Raw genomic sequence first — 16,947 nt, forward strand, 5'->3', positions numbered from 1 at the left:
ATGCACTCCACGAAAGGGATGAGGAAGCAGATTCAAAAGTAATTTTCAAAAGAAAATTGAAAAGCATGTTTCAAAGTAATTGGTAAATAAGCAGGACAGTGGGATATTTCAATATCTCACATACACGATGAGCCAAATAGGCTTCTGTGCTACGACTTTGTGCTTTATCATTCAAAGACACTATTAACATAAAATATGCCATGTAAAACTTTACGATCATTGCTTTGAGTACACAAAATATTGTTCTTACTACAAAATAGTCTTAAGACAGTGCTAATACTCTGGTCAAAAGGCCCAAGAAGCTTATTTTTTTCCTTGCACTTTTGGATTATTTACCTTGAAACATCATAACTGCCTGACCTAGCCGCAAGTACTTGCATAACTTACATTATATTCCCAGCTTTCTAGCATCAAATGTGGGTTCACTGAACACTGATAACAAATCACTTGCTATTCATCCTCTTTTACTATTTATAGTTATCAATCCATTTTTTTTTATCTAAGGGCCTTAATGCCATATTCTTTTGCCTTAAGGAACTATTCTTCATTAGTTATTTTTCTACCCCACTTGACACTGTTCTCATCTTTTACCTGCAGGTTTAAATATAAAATGTTATTAATATTACTGACTATCTTGCTGACGAACGTTGACTCTCAGAGCCAGGGTGCTGAATCAGAGGAACATTAGGACTGCGTGCGCCCTTTGTTTCATGAAATCCTGGTTAACCCCTTCTGTAGCAGATGCAATGATCCAGATCAACAGGTTTACTATACACCGTCAGGATAGATCTATAGAGTCTCTCAAAAGCAGAGGTGGAGGAGTATGCCTCATGATCAACACTTCTTGGTGCATAAATATATCAATACTGTCCCAATTCTGTTCACTAGACCTGAAATATCTAGCAGTAAAGTGCCATCCTTTTTACCTACCACGGGAGTTCTCCAGGGTCATTTTGGTAGCAGTTTACATTCCACCTCAGGTCAATGTCAAGCTGGCTCTAGATCAGTGGTTCCCAACCCTTTTTTTGGCCATGCCCCACCTAATCACTTCTAAAATCCTGATGCCCCCTGTGGTGATATATAATTCTTATTATTCAAAAAGTGAACTCCTATTCACCTGGAGGAAGCCTAAAAGACCATTAACTTGGTTTAAACAAGCTTCCAAAGAACATGGCATTCATGAAAGAGAAAAATAAAAGAACCAAAGGACTGTTAAAGTTCTGAGGAAGAAATTACTAAGAAATTGTAAAAAAAAAGAACATTAAGTGATATTAAAATAATAATAATAATAATAATAAATAAATAAAACAATGCCGATTCGTTTCTACAGCATACAAAGACAGATACACCGTTTAAAAGAGATGACGCAATGTACACACCTTCACACTACCAAGAACCGAAAGCTACTGCAAAAAGCAGCATTGGTGCGACCTCGTACAAGTTTCTTACGCGTTTGGAGTTGTTCATTCATTCCTTCTTACATCAGTCAATTCATTATCTTAATTATGAAAGCCATTTGATGGTTGTAATGATGGTGATACACTATATATACAGTACATACGCAATTACACATGTACATACACACAAGTATTTTTATGTATGCATACTGTATATACACATATGTATTAACTCACACACAAACTCATACTCACACAGACTTACCAGAAAAAAATCACTGTTAATAACTCATTCTCGAATTGCCCCCACCTAAAAATCAAATTACCCCCCACGTTGGGAACCACTGCTTTAGATGATCTGAGTAATAGGATCAACATGCACAAAGGCACCCTAACACCTTCCCCATTGTTTTGGCAGATTTTAACCAGGCCAGTCTGACATTACATCCTACAAAGCGAAACCCAATATCATGAATGTCAGTGATGCTTCACTACCAGATGAACTCAATGACTTCTATGCACGCTTTGAAAGGGAGAACACAGCTACAGCTGTGAAGGTCCCTGCTGCACCTGATGACCCTGTGATTTCCGTCTCAGAGGCCCACGTTAGGCTGTTTTTAAAGACAGTGAACCCTCACTAAGCAGAAGGACCTGATGGAATACCCAGTAAGGCTCTGAAAACCTGTGCCAACCATCTAGCAGGAGTATTCAAGGACATTTTCAACCTCTCGCTGCAACTGTCAGAAGCTCCCACTTGCTTCAAAAAGGCAACAACTATACCAGTGCCTAAGAAGAATAATGTGGGCTGCCTTAATAACTATCGCCTGGTAGCACTTACATCGACTGTGATGAAATACTTTGAGAGGTTGGTCATGACTAGACTGAACTCCTGCCTCAGCAAAGACTGGGACCCAATGCAATTCGCCTACCGCCACAATAGGTCAATGGCAGTCGCAATTTCAATGGCTCTCCACATGGCTTTAGACCACCTGGACAACACAAACACCTATGTCAGAGTGCTGTTCATCAACTATAGCTCAGCATTTTATACCATCATTCCCACAATCTTGATTAAGAAGTTGCAGAACCTGGGCCTCTGTAACTCCCTCTACAATTGAATCCTCCACTTCCTAACCCGAGGACCACTATCTGTGTGGTTTGGTGAAAACATCTCCTCCTCACTGACGATCAACACTGGCGCATCTCAGGGGTGTGTGCTTAGCCTACTGCTCTACTCTCTGTATACACATGACTGTGTGGCTAGGCATAGCTCAAATACCATCTATAAATTTGCTGACAATACAACCATTGTCGGCAGAATCTCAGGTAGTGTCAAGAGGGCGTACAGGAGTGGGATATGCCAACTAGTGGAGTGGTGCTGCAGCAACAACCTGGCACTCAACGTCAGTAAGATGAAAGAGCTGATTTTGGACTTCAGGAAAGGATCAGAAGTGGACAGAGTGAGCAGCTTGGGAGCAGTTCCTGGATATCAAGATCTCTGAGGATTTAACCTGGTCCCAACATGTCGATGTAGTTTTAAAGAAGGCAAGACAGCAGCTATAGTTTAATAGGAGTTTGAAGAGATTTGGTATGTCAACAAATACACTCAAAAACTTCTATAGTTTTACCGTGGAGAACATTCTCACAGACAATATCACTGTCTGGTATGGAGATGCTACTTCACAGGACCGAAAGAAACTGCAGAAGGTTGTAAATCTAGTCAGCTCCATCTTGGGTACTAGCCTACAAAGTACCCAGGACATCTTTAGAGAGAGATATCTCAGAAAGCCAACGTCCATTATTTAGGATCTCCAGCACCCAGGGCATGCCATTTTCTCACTGTTACCATCAGGTAGGAGGTACAGAAGCCTGAAGGCACACACTCAGTGATTCAGGAACAGCTTCTTCCTCTCTGCCACCCGATTCCTAAATGGACATTGAATCTTTAGACACTACCTCACATTTTTTTAAATATACAGTATTTCTGTTTTTGCATGTTTTTAATCTATTCAATATATGTAATTGATTTACATTTTTTTTCTCTGCTAGATTATGTATGGAATTGAACTGCAGTTGCTAAGTTAACAAGTTTCACGTCACAGGCCGGTGATAATAAACCTGGTTCTGATTCTTCTTAACGGAACACACTTCATTGGAGGGAATGAGACAGGGCAGGTGACATTAGTTTGTGTAGGGGAACGCTTTGCAACTAGTGATCATAATGCTGTTAGTTTCACAGTAATTATGGAAAAGGATAGATCTAGTTCTCAGGTTGAGATTCTAAATTGGTAAAAGACCAATTTTGATGGAATCAGAAAGGATCTGGCAAGTGTGGATTGGGACAGGCTGCTTTCTTGCAAAGGTGTATTTGGTAAGTGGGAGGCCTTCAAAAGTGAAAACTTGAGAGAACAAAGCTTGTATGTACCTGTCAAAATAAAAGGCAAGAATAACGAGTTTAGTTTTCAAGAGGGTCTGGATAAGAAACAAAGGAGGTACAAAGCAGATATAGGCAGGTATTAACAAATGAGGTACATGAGGTGTATAAGAAATGCAAGAGAATGCATATGAAAGAAATCAGGAGGGCTAAAAGAAGGCATGGGGTTGCTCTCGCAGACAAGGGGAAGGAAAAACCTAAGGGCTTTGTTAAAAGCAAAAGGATTGCAAGGGACAAACTTGGTCTTCAGGAAGATCAGAATGGTAATCTATGCATGGAGCCAAAAGAGATGGGGAAGATCTAGAATGGAATTTCTGTATCTGTATTTAGTCGGGAAATGGGCACAGAGTCTATAGAAGCGAGGCAAAGTAGCACCAACTTCACGAACCCTATACAGTTTACAGAAGAGGAGGTGTTTGCTGTCAAGGCAAAATACTGTGGACAAATCCCCAGGGCCCAACAAGGTGTTTCATTGGACCCTGTGGGAGGCAAGTGCAGAAACTGAAGGGGCCCTGGCAGAAACATTTAAATTATCCTTAGCAACAGGTGAGGTACCGGAGGACTGGAGGTTGGCTGATGTAGTTCTGTTGTTTAAGGCTCTAAGAATAAACCACAAAATTATAGGCCTGATATCAGTAGTGGAAAAATTATTGGAAGGTAGCCTAAGGGAGAGATATATGAGTATTTGGATAGACAAGGGCTAATCAGGAATAGTCAGCGTGGATTTGTACATGTTAAGTCATGCCTAACCAATCTTACAGTTTTTTGAGGAAGTTACCAGGAAAGTTAATGAAGGCTAGGCAGTGGATACAGTCTACATGGATTTTAGTGAGGTAAATGACTTAGTCCCACATGGGAGGTTGGTCGACAAGGTTCAGTCATTTGACATTCAAGATAAGACAACAAACTGAATTAGACATTGGCTTGTAGGAGAATCCAAAGAGTGGTAAGTAAATGGTTGCCTCTCTGACTGAAGGCCGCAGGGATCAGTGCTAGGCCAGTTATCGTTAGCCATCTAATTCAACGATCTGGATGATAATGTGATTAACTGGATCAGAAAATTTCCAGATGACACCAAGATTGGGGGCGTAGTGGACAGTGAGGAAGACGATCAAACCTTGCAACAGGATCAGAACCAGCTGGAAAAATGGGCTATAAATGGCAGACGAAATTTAATGCAGACAAGTGTAAGGTGTTGTACTTTGGGAGGATCAACATGGGTAGGTCTTACCCGGTGAGCTGTAAAGCGCCGAGGAGTGTGGTAGAACAAAGGGATTTGGGAATACAGGCAATTCATTGAAAGTGGCATCACAGGTTGACAGGGTTGTAAAGAAAGCTCTTGATACATTGGCCTTCATAGATCAAAGTACTGAGTCCAGGAGTTAGGATGTTATGTTGGAGTTGTATAAAACATTGGAGAAGCCTATTTTGGAGTGCAGTTTTGGTCACCTACCTGCAAGAAATATGTAAATAAGACTGAAAGAGAAAATTTGCAAGGATATTGCCAGTACTGCAGGGCCTGAGTTATAAGGAAAGAATGAATAGGTTAGAACTTTATTCCTAGAATGTAGAAGATCGAGGCGTCATTTGATAGAAGTATACAAAATTATGAGGATAAATACAAGCAAGCTTTTTCCTCTGAGGTTGGGTGAGACTACAACTAGAAGTCATGGGTTAAGGGTGAAAGGTGAAATGCTTAAAGGGAACATGAGGAGACACGTCTTCATTCAGAGGGTGGTGAGGGTGTGGATCGAGCTGCCAACGCAAGTGGTGGATGTGATTTTGATTTCAATGCTTAAGAGAAGTTTGGATAGGTATATGAAGGGCTATGGTCTGGGTACAGTTGGATGGGACTAGGCAGTTTAAATAGTTTGGCACGACTAGATGGGCCTAAGGGCCTGTTTCTGTACTGTAGTGTACTATGACTCTAAAAAGAACAGCAATCAATGTGTGACTGAAATGATGGAAAATAAAATAGCTCTTTGAAAAGGAGATTTTACAATGGGGGGGGAGAGGAAGAGAGGGCAGAAATTTAGTGTAATGGTCTGGGTGAAAAAAGATGCCAAGAAAGGCAACTGAATGGCTGGGCTCAATTCTGGTGACAAAGTCCACAAGCTCTGTGCTAAAAAAAGTGAATGGTGAAGGCAAAGAAGGATTTAAGATGACAATTTATAGTCAAGAGGAGTCAGGCATTATCTGTGATAATGCTGAAGTAATGAATAGGTGAATCTGTCAAATTTCTTGCACCTTTCGGGTCATTGCCTTGAATTATTAACTCTGTTTTTCTCTCTCCTTCTTGGAAAGTTGCCAATGCACTGATTGTTTCAGGCACTTTTCAGCTTCTATTGTGTCACTGTGCTTACTTTAGCAGGTGTGCTGCCACCATCTCGTGAGCCACAAGTCGTCCGTCGTACATCTGTTTGGAAGCCCACTGCATTATAGCATTGTTCATTCGATACTGTACAGTCAGCATTTTCACAACCCGCTCACCATATCTCTGGATTAGCCGCTCCATCAAACTGAGTGATAAGCCATTAGCAGCAGCCCTGTTGGGAATGTGTAAACAATAGTTAAGCTATAAAGAAAATCCGAAGATGGTAGGCAAATACATTCACTTAAGGTCTAACCACATGAGTTTTTAAGGATATTATTTGGCTGACCAAACTTACTGATTATATGCAAAATTTAATTATACTGCACTAAACTTGACTAGGCTTTTATTACTTTATAAAAGGTAATATAAACTAATTAGCATTTCAAATTGAACATAATACAGCACCCAAATTGCATATTCAATGTGTACTTCTGTGAAGTATCTGAAAACAGATTGATGTTGTGCAGGACTGAACATCATTATTCAGTACTGGATTAAAAACATTCTGCATGATTAGATAAGCAAGCTGCAGTTGTATTTATTATAAAAGAAAATCTGTAAGAAGAAAACCCAGAAAATTACTGGGGTATCTAATCGATACAGTCAACTTTGTGTCCAGCACAAAGCTCCTACAAATGAAATTTGGCAACGTTTTCTACCCTCAAAACTCGGCATAGGTATTAATACATAGAAGGGTCCTGCAATTTACTTCTGCAAACCTCTGTTAAGGCTATCCATAAACACGGCAAAATGAAAAACAGCACTGCAGTATTTTTTCACAAAATTAATTAATCATAGAATTCCTAATAATGTCCATTTATCATTTATGCCCACATTTACATGTTCTTTATGGTGGTCTGCCTCTTTGAATTGCTGTAGTTCATTTGCTAACGGCAATGCTATGGGTATGGAGTTCTAAATGAGGTCAGTGAATCACCTAAGTATAGCAGCTGCTGGTACAATACACAGCACGTGGCCAAGTGGTTAAGGCATCCGTCTAGTTATCTGAAGGTCCTGGCTGAGGCTGTGTGTCTTTGAGCAAAGCACTTAACCACACATTGCTCTGCGACGACACCGGTGCCAAGCTGTATGGGTCCTAATGCCCTTCCCTTGGACAACATCGGTGGCATGGAGAGGGGAGACCTGCAGCTTGGGCAACTGCCGGTCTCCCATACAACCCTGCCCAGGCTTGCGCCCTGGAAACTTTCCAAGGCGCAAATCCATGGTCTATCAAGACTGACGGAGGCCTACACTAATTAGAGTGCAGTAATGTGCAAAGTGGAAAGGAATCTGGGAGATAATGTTACAGAATATTATTAAAAGGAGAAGGAGTTGGCCAGTTGGCCCACTATTCCTGCTTTGCCATTCAGTAACATCTAATCACAGTCTCAGCATTCTTTTCAAAATTACATCCTTGCTTTTCAAAGTGTTTTCAGTGCCTGATGGCATTCTATAGTAACATCACACTGCTTAAAAAAAAATTCTCCTCATTACACAAGCATGACTTTTTCTGTCTTGGTTAGCAGCCCATTGCCATAACCTTAGACCCTTTATGAGTGCTGGTCTCTCGGTAGAGTAAATAATACAACAAAGTCCTTAAGTACAGTACAGTCCTGAAGAAGGGCCTTGGCCTGCAATGTTGACTGTTTACTCCCTTCCATAGATGCCACCTGACCTGCTGAGTTCCTCCAGCATTTTTGTGTGTGTTGCTTAGTACAGCAAAAGACCTGATGCAGCAATGCATCTTGCACTGCTGCAATTAAATATTCAATGCTATCTTGTTGATAACAAAACTACCCCAAAACTTGGTATAAACTTGAAATTACACTTTATGTCTGTAAGGCTCATTGACTGAATACATATGTCTCCCACGTAATAGTCTCCTAACAATATACTCATTGCATTATGTTTTCATTACTTCTGTAGAACCTTAGTCAATCAATTACTATTAAAAATCTTCTGAAATGTTATTACTCTAAAGTACTCCTGGGTGGCTGAGTGAGCTAATGTGGTTAAAAGCTCAGGCCTGCATATCAGAAAGACACCACATTTGATCTTGGTTCATGTTAAGTTGGCCTACCTAATATGGCTCAAACTGGTCTAGAATTGGCCAAAGAAGCCTAATTAGAGAGTATTAACATCAGAAAATAAATGCAGAAGGCACTGTATACAAGTTTCTGTATTAAGCAAGTACAGGATGAGACTAGAAATTGCTTTCAAAAAGGTCTCTGTAGACTACACTCTCTATCTGACTAAAATAAAAGGCAATTTTGAGTAGCCCAAGGGATCTTAATTCCTCACAAGCTAACAATTATAGGCAATCAAAGCTCATGTATATCAGGCTGCTTTCCAGCAGAGTATCTTTAGAGATATATCTTAAATGTTAATGTTTTAAAAAGACTGTTACCTTGCATTTATTAGTCAGCAAATGAGATGACACAGATTTAGCCCAATTTTACTGCGCCATATCTTCAAAGAAGTACAAATAAACATGAATCTACTCTTTCTCCTGCAACTTTCCCTTTTCTCCAATTATTTTTGAAATTACATTGAATCTCCAACATCTCTTGGATGCTGCATTCAAATTATAGGGATAGAATTCCTCTTGTTCTTATGTACCACTCCATGAGGCTTTGCATCCAGTGCATCATCCTCTGTAGCTTCTGTCATCTGCAATGGTATCCTATCATCAAAAGCTTCTTTACCACCCTCCCACTCTACGGTTTCTGCAGGGATCACTCTCTCCGTGATTCACCTGTCCATTCATCCCTCCCCACTAACCTCCCTCCTGGCACTTATATCTGCAACTGGAAGAAGTGCTACACTTGCCCATTCACTTCCTCCCTTGCCTCCATTCAGGGCCCCAAACAGTCCTTCCTTGTGAGGCAACATTTCGCTTGCGAGTTTGTCGGGGTCTTCTACTGTATGCAGTGCTCCTAGTATGGATTCTTCTACATCAGTGAGACCCAATGCAAACTGGAGGACTGCTTCATCGCACACATTCACTTAGACCATAAGACGTAGGAACAGAATGAGGCCATTCAGCCCATTGAGTCTGATCTGCCATTCCATCACAGCTAATCCTGGATCCCATTCAACCCCATACACCTACCTTCTCGCCATATCCTTTGATGCCCGGACCGATCAGGAAACGATCAACTTCTGCCTTAAATACATGCACAGACTTGGACCCCACCGCAATCTGTGGCATAGCATTCCACAGATTTGCTACTCTTTGGCTAAAAAAATTCTCCTTACTCTGTTCTAAAGAGTCAGTGCTCACTTTTGAGGCTGTGCCTTCTAGTTCTGGATACCATAACCATGTGGAAACATCCTCTCCACATCCACCCTTCTTTCAACATTTGGTAGGTTTCAATGAGATCCCCCCCGCCCCCACCGCCCACATTATTCTAAATTCCAGTGAGTACAAGCCCAAAGCTGCCAAATGCTTCTCATATGTTAACCCCTTCATTCCCGGAATCATCCTCGTGAACCTCCTCTGGACTCTCTCCAATGACAATACATCCTTTCTGAGATACGGGGCCCAGAACTGTTGACAATACTTACCCTAAGTGCGGCCTGACAAGTGTCTTATAAAAGCTCAGCATTATCTCCTTGCTTTTATATTCCATTCCCCTTGAAATAAATGCCAACATTTTATTTGATTTTCTTTACCACAGACTCGACCTGTATATTAACCTTCTGGGAGTCTTGCACGAGAACTCCTAAGTTCCTCTGCACCACATATTTGAACCTTATCCTCATTTAGACAATAGTCTTCTCTATTGTTCCATTTACCAAAATACATTATCTTACATTCCCCAATAGTATTCCATTTGCTACTTTTTTGACCATTCTTCCAATTTGTCTAAGTTCAGCTGTAATCACACTGCTTCCTCAGCACTACCTACCCCTCCACCTATCTTCATATCATCTGCAAACTTTGCCACAAAGCCATCAATTCCATTATCCAAATCACTGACAAACAATGTGAGAAGCAGCAATCCCAATACTGACCCCTGAGGAACACCACTAGTTAGCAGCAGCCAACCAGAAAAGGCCCCCTTTATTCCCACTCGCTGCCTCCTGCCTGTCAGCTGTTCTGCTATCCATGCCAGTATCTTTCCTGTAAAGCCATAGGATTTTATCTTGTTAAGCTGCCTCATGTGTGCCACCTTATCAAATGCCTTCTGAAAATCCAAGTAAGTGACATCCACTGCCTCTCGTTTGTCCAACCTGCTTGTTACTTCCTCAAAGAACACCGACAGATTTGTCAGGCAAGATTTCCCTTCACAGAAACCATAATGACTTTGACTTACTTTATTATTTGTCTCCATGTACCTAATAACCTCATCCTTGATAATAGGTTCTAACACTTTCCCAACCACTAAGGTTAGGCTGACTAGCCTATAACTTCCTTTCTTTTGCCCTCCTCTCTTCTGAAAGAGTAGAGTAACATTTGCAATCTTCCAGTCATCTGGGACCATGTCAGAATCAAGTGATTCTTGAAAGATCATGACCAATGCATCCATTATTTCTTCAGCAACCTCTCTCATAACTCTGGGAAGCAGGCCATCTGGCTGAGATGACTTATCCACCTTAAGACCTTTGAGTTTGCCTAGCATTTTTTCCCTTTCAAATAGCAATGGCACTCAATCCTGCTCCCTGACACTTACAGACCTTTGGCACACTTCTAATGTTTTTCTCAGTGAAGAAAGATGCAAAGTACTCAATAAGATCATCTGCCATTTCTTGTCCCCCATTACTACCTCACCAGCTTCATTTTCCAGTGGTCCAATATCAACTCTTACCTCACTTTTACTTTTTGTATAACTGAAAAAACTTTTGGTATCCTGCTTTATATTATTAGTTAGTCTGCACTCATATTTCATCTTTTCCCTTCTTATAGCTTTTTAGTTTACTTTTGTTGGATTTTAAAAGCTTCCCAAACACTTTTACTACCTTATATGCCCTTGTCTTGGCTTTTATGCAGTACTTTGTCAGCCATGGTTGCCCACCCCTGACATTTGAGAACTTCTTCCTCTGTGGAACATAACTATCCTGTGCCTTGTGAACTATTCCCAGGAACTTCAGCCACCTCTGCTCTGCCATCATCCCCACCAGTATCCCCCTCCAATCCAACTGGGCAAGCTCCTCTCTCATGCTTCTGTAATTCCCTTTATTCCAGTGTGATATGGATACATGCAAGTTATGCTTCTCTTTCAAATTGCAGTCTGAATTCAATCATATTATAACCACTGCCTCCAGAAGACTCCTTTACATTAATTTCCCTAACAAGATCTGGGTTATTCCACAACACCCAATCTTAGATAGCCTTTCCCCAAGTAGGTTCAAGCACAAGCTGCTCTAAAAAACCCATCTCATAGGCATTCAAAAAATTCTCACTCTTGCAATCTGACACCAACCTGATTTTCCCAATCCCCTTACATAATGAAGTCTCCCATTACAACAGTTGTCATTACCCTTATTACATGCCTTTTCCAGCTCACTTTGCAATTTCAATCCCACATCTTGGCTACTATTTGGAGGCCTATATATGATTCCCATGAGTTTTTTTACTCTTGCAATTTCTTAACTCCACCCACAAAGATTCAATATTCTCTAACCCCGAGTCATCCTCTACCTAAAGATATAATTCCATCTCTTAACAACAGAGCCACACCACTGCCTGCCCTTTTGATACAAACTATATCCTTCGATGTTAAGCTCGTAACTATGGCCTTCTTTCAGCCACGACTCAGTGATGCCTATAATATCATACCGACCAATCTGTAATTGCACCACGGCTTCATTTACCTTATTCCGAATGCTACGCACATTTAAATACAGCACCTCAGTCCTGCATCCTTCACCCTTTCAAATTTTGCCTCTGTGGTACAATTTAACTCTGTGCTCTGTCTACCCTTGCAATGATGTACCCAATCATTGGCTTGTCCTTCCTTAGATTCATGTTATACCCATCATCTGCATGTAAACCTATTGGCTCATACTCAGCTCTATCATCCTGGTTCCCATCCTCCTGTGACATTAGGTTAAAGCACTCACAACTGCCCGAAAGAATATTGGTCCCCTTCTGATCCAAGTGCAACCCGTCCCTTTTGTACAAGCGCCACCTGCCCCAGAAGAGGTCCTAATGATCCACAAATCTGAATCCCTTCATCTGCAACAAGCAGGGCTTCTCAGTGGTGAACCATTTAAATACAAATCCCCATTTCAACATTTCAGTCCATGGCCTCCATCTCAGGTGGGAACACCTCAAATTCCATCTGGGTAGCTTACAATCTGATGGCATGAACATTGATTTCTTTAACCTCCAGCAATTTTATCCTCTCCCCTTTCCCTCTTCTTTTTTCCTAACTGCCTCCCCTCATACCGCTTCTCTTCACCTATCTTTTACCTCACCCATGTGCCCTTCCCCCTTCCATTTCTCCCATGGTCTATTCTTCTCTTCTATCAGATTCCTTCTTCTTCTGCCCTTTGCATTTTCTACTTATTGCCTCACAGCTTCTCACCTCATCACTCCTACCCCACCCACCTAACTTCTCCCTCAGCTGGCTTCAGCTATCATCTTCTAGCTTGTGCTCATTCCCACGCAACCCCACCCCCGAACTTTCTTATTCTGGCAGACCCTCATCAGTTTGGAATGGCAACAACATCCACTCCACAATCTCCATCAGCACAGGTGCACAAGGCTGTGTGCTTAGCCCCCTGCTCTACTCATTCTACAATTATGACTCTGTGGCTAAGCACAGCTCCAGTACACTTTTTCAAGTTTGTTGATGACATTACTGGCGTAGGCTGAATCAAAGGTGGTGATGAATCAGCATATAGAATGGAGACTGAAAATCCAGCTGAGTACAACAACCTCTCAGTCAGCAAGACCAAGGAGCCGATTTTTGACTTCAGTAGGAGGAAACCAGGGGTTTATGCACCAGTCCTCACCAGAGGATCTGAGATGGAAAGGGTCAACATCTTTAAATTCCTTGGTGTTATCATTTTGGAGAATCAGTCCTGGGCCAGGGATTTAAGCGCAATTACAAAGAAAACATAGCAGCTTCTCTACTTCCTTAGAAGTTTGTGAAGATTCGGTGTAACATCTTAAACTTTGACAAGCTTCTATAGATGTGTAGTGGAGTGTATATTGACGAGCTGCATCACAGCCTAGTATGAAAACGCAAATGCCCTTGAATGGAAATTCCTACAATAAGTAATGGAAAAGGCCCAGTCCATCACAGGTACAGCCTTCCCCACCACTGAGCACATCTACAAGGAGTGCTATTGCAAGAAAGCAGCATCCATCACCAAGGATCCCCACAATCCAGGCCATGCTCTGTTCTCACTGCTGCCATCAAGGAGGTGGTACAGGAGCCTCAGGTCCCACACCACCAGATTCAGGAACAGTTATTACCTCTCAATTATCAGGCTCTTGAACCAGTGGGGATAACTCCACTGACCCCAGCACTGAACCTATTCCACAATCTATGGACTCACCTTCAAGGTCTATACAACTGATGCTCTCAATATTTATTGTTATTTATTTATTTTTAAATCTTCTTTTTGTACTTGCATAGTTTTTTTGTTGTATTATGCATTGGTTGTTTCTATGTTTTTGTTGTGCACAGCTTCTCATTGATTATATCGTGTTTCTTTGTATTCACTGTGAACGCCCGCAAGAAAATGGTGACATATATAAATATGCATGTAAAATAAACTTAATTTGATTTACTTTGATTTTTTTACTTCGAAATTCTCTCATGCTTTGTGAAACATCTTTTGAAAGTGCATAGATACAGTGACACTTTCTGCTTCTTAGGTCTCTTCATTACTACCTTTCAAGTTGGTTAACACAAATTGCTTTTAACTAGCCCACATTGGATTTCATTCAGTAACCAAAATGCTGGCAAACTAGAAGATATAAGTAAATGAATAGTGAACACAACAGATTCTGCAGATGCTGGAAATCCAGAGCACACACACAAAATGCTGGAGGAACTCAGCAGATCCGGCAGCTTCTATGGAAAAACATAAGAAGTCAATGTTTCAGGCCAAGAGCTTTCATTACGACTGGAAAGGAAGAGGTAAGATGCCAGAATAAGAAGATTGGGGGGGGGGGGGGGGTGGTAGGAGTACAAGCCTGAAGGTGATATGTGAAGCTAGGTGGATGGGAGGGGGATGGAGAATGGATGAGAGGTAAAGGGCTGGAGAAGAAGGGATCTGATATGAGAGGAGAATGGACCATGGGAGAAAAGCAAGAGGGAGCAGCACCAGGGAGAGGTGAAATGCAGGTGAGGAGAAGAGCTGAGAGAGAGGCTAGAGTGGGGAACTAAAGAAAAAGGAAGCTGGGGGAGAGGAAAAAGTGAAATTTGGAGAAGTTGATGTAAATGCCATTGAGTTGGAGGCTAGCTAGACATAATATAAGGTTTTGCACCTCCATCCTGAAAGTGTCCTCATCATGGCAGAAGAGGAGGCCATGGATTGTCATGTTGGAATAGGAATGCAGATTGGAGTTGAAACGCCACCGGAAACGCTTGCTTTTCATGGATGGAGCGAAAGTGCTCAACAAAGTGGTCCCCCAGTTTACGTCAGGTCTCAGCAACGTAGAGGAGACTGCATCAGAACCACCAGCTAAAGTATAAGACCCCAGCAGATTTACAGGTAAAGCATTGACTCATGTGAAAGGACTGTTTGGCATCCCCATTCCCATTGGTGCCCAGGTGTAGCACTTCTTGAACTTGCAAGCGTAAGTGCCAGGGGGGAGATTAGTATAATAAGTGTAGGATGCTGATTAAAATACCAACTTCCATTAACATCTGATTTCAACTACAAATGAGAAGTGGGAAGTTGTGCATTCAATTTCTAGGCCTGTTTTAATATCCTGTGATGTTTAATTCCATGTTTTTTTTCTGAGCCAAATACAAAATTAGGCATTTCAAGATATTTTCTACAAAGTACACTGCAGATTCTGTGGTCAAATCAACCTGTATAAACAAGATGGATGAACTCAGCAGGTCAGCCAGCATCCGTTGAAATGGGAGCATTTCAACGGATGCTGCCCGACCTGCTGAGTTCATCCAGCTTGTTTGTACTTCAAGATAATTTCTGATCTGTACTTGCCAGAACTAAATTTTCAATAGCTCTTCTTCTCTCAATCTTTTTACATACAAGCCTTTTACTTTTCCTGAAACCATACATGATTGAACGTCTGAGTCCAGAAAATACTCAGGAGTATCCTGCAAGCAGAATGTTTCTTTTGTGGGAAACTGAAGGTTAAAATGTGGAGAAAATCTCACTACATTTGATGGACTTACTTGTTAGAAATAATGGTTGGAGGAAGTTGTTTGTGATCTCCAGACAGGATACATTTTGGGGCCTTCATTAATGGTATCCAGCAACTCGCTTCCAACGCCTGTGCACACTCATCAATCACCACAATATCAAAATAATCATCTGGCAAGAGTTTCAATGGACCATCATCAGAAGCACCTGGGAACATAAAAGGAAACCAGTAAAAAGCAAACAGAGTCCAGATATTCAGTCCTTGCTTGTTGCAATTGAATTCTTGTGCAAAACTGGGTCTTCAGCCTTTAAGAGTGTAACGTGGCTTTATTTCACACAGTTCCTTCACAGCACAATGCACATGGAGTGCACAGAGATGACTAATTTTCACGGAATGCTCAAATAAGCCCTCTCCTGTGAGAATGATCCACATACACATCATTAACATTCAGTGTGAGCCACGATAAACCCTGGGTCACTTAGAAGAATTATCAATTGTTGGAGGGGCCAGAAGGAATGCATTCATTGTGTTAAAATAAAACAGCAAACAATGGAAATACTCAGCAGGACAAGATACACTTTAGAGAAGTAAACAAAATCAATGTTTCAAGTCAATGAACCTTCATCAGAATGTAAATAGCATGACTCTCTGTTCCTAGGCTGACTAATGTACTTATCATATTAGAATAACCACATCAAATAGATTGTTGGATAAATTCTATTCCCCCTATCCTTAGCTCCTGTCTTCTGTACGGACTCGTTGTTCTTTACCACCGTGGTCATAAATGAGGTTCCAGAAGGATGACAAAGGATGCACTGTTGAAACTATGTGTTATAATTATGTGGTCTTTGTCAGTCTTTTATCAATTATGTTATTGTCTGCACTGTTGAAACTATATGTTAACTATAACTATATGTAACTATGTGGTTTTGTGTTGGTCTTGTAGCTTTAGTTTTGTCTGATGGGCTTGTAGTTCCTTTCCGGGGAACGTGCTAAGACGGTAGCGCGATATCGATACGCAGCAGCCTCTCCGGACTCTGGATTGGGGATTACCAAACGTTATGTGGTTTTTCTTGTGCGGTCTGTTTTGTGTTTTTTCGTGATATCATTCCAGAGAATGTTGTCTCATTTTTTAACTGCATTGTCTTTGTGGTTTATAAATGACAATAAACTGAATCTGAATCTGAAATAACTAATGTTGTTCCTTTATTTAAAAAGCCAGGTAACTACAGGCTCGTGAGTCTTTCGAGAGTATATGTGAAATTGTTGGCATAAATCCTAATGACTAGTTGTCTGTACAGTTGGGACTGCTCAGAGATGGTCAGCCTGGTTTTGTGCATGGAGAGGTTATATCTCATTAACTTGATTGATGAAGGCAGGGCATTAGACATCAACATGGTAAACCAGACTAGGAGGGCTCATAGAATTCAAAGTGAGCCAATTA

General features: G+C 41.2%; 1 protein-coding gene across 4 annotated transcripts in view; it reads right to left on the bottom strand.

The window, feature by feature from the left end:
- Nucleotides 1-16,947, bottom strand: part of ighmbp2 (immunoglobulin mu DNA binding protein 2) — a 79,868-nt gene that overhangs the window by 33,138 nt on the left and 29,783 nt on the right. For all 4 annotated transcript variants that reach the window (XM_059975508.1, XM_059975506.1, XM_059975507.1 and 1 more), the window contains 2 exons: nt 15,535-15,709; nt 6,195-6,377 (listed from right to left, as the gene is read on the bottom strand). In XM_059975508.1, the coding sequence (XP_059831491.1) occupies nt 6,195-6,377; nt 15,535-15,709 (358 nt within the window). The remainder of the gene's footprint in view (nt 1-6,194; nt 6,378-15,534; nt 15,710-16,947) is intronic.

Source organism: Hypanus sabinus, chromosome 7 (assembly GCF_030144855.1).
Source record: "Hypanus sabinus isolate sHypSab1 chromosome 7, sHypSab1.hap1, whole genome shotgun sequence".
NCBI classification, from domain to species: domain Eukaryota; kingdom Metazoa; phylum Chordata; class Chondrichthyes; order Myliobatiformes; family Dasyatidae; genus Hypanus; species Hypanus sabinus.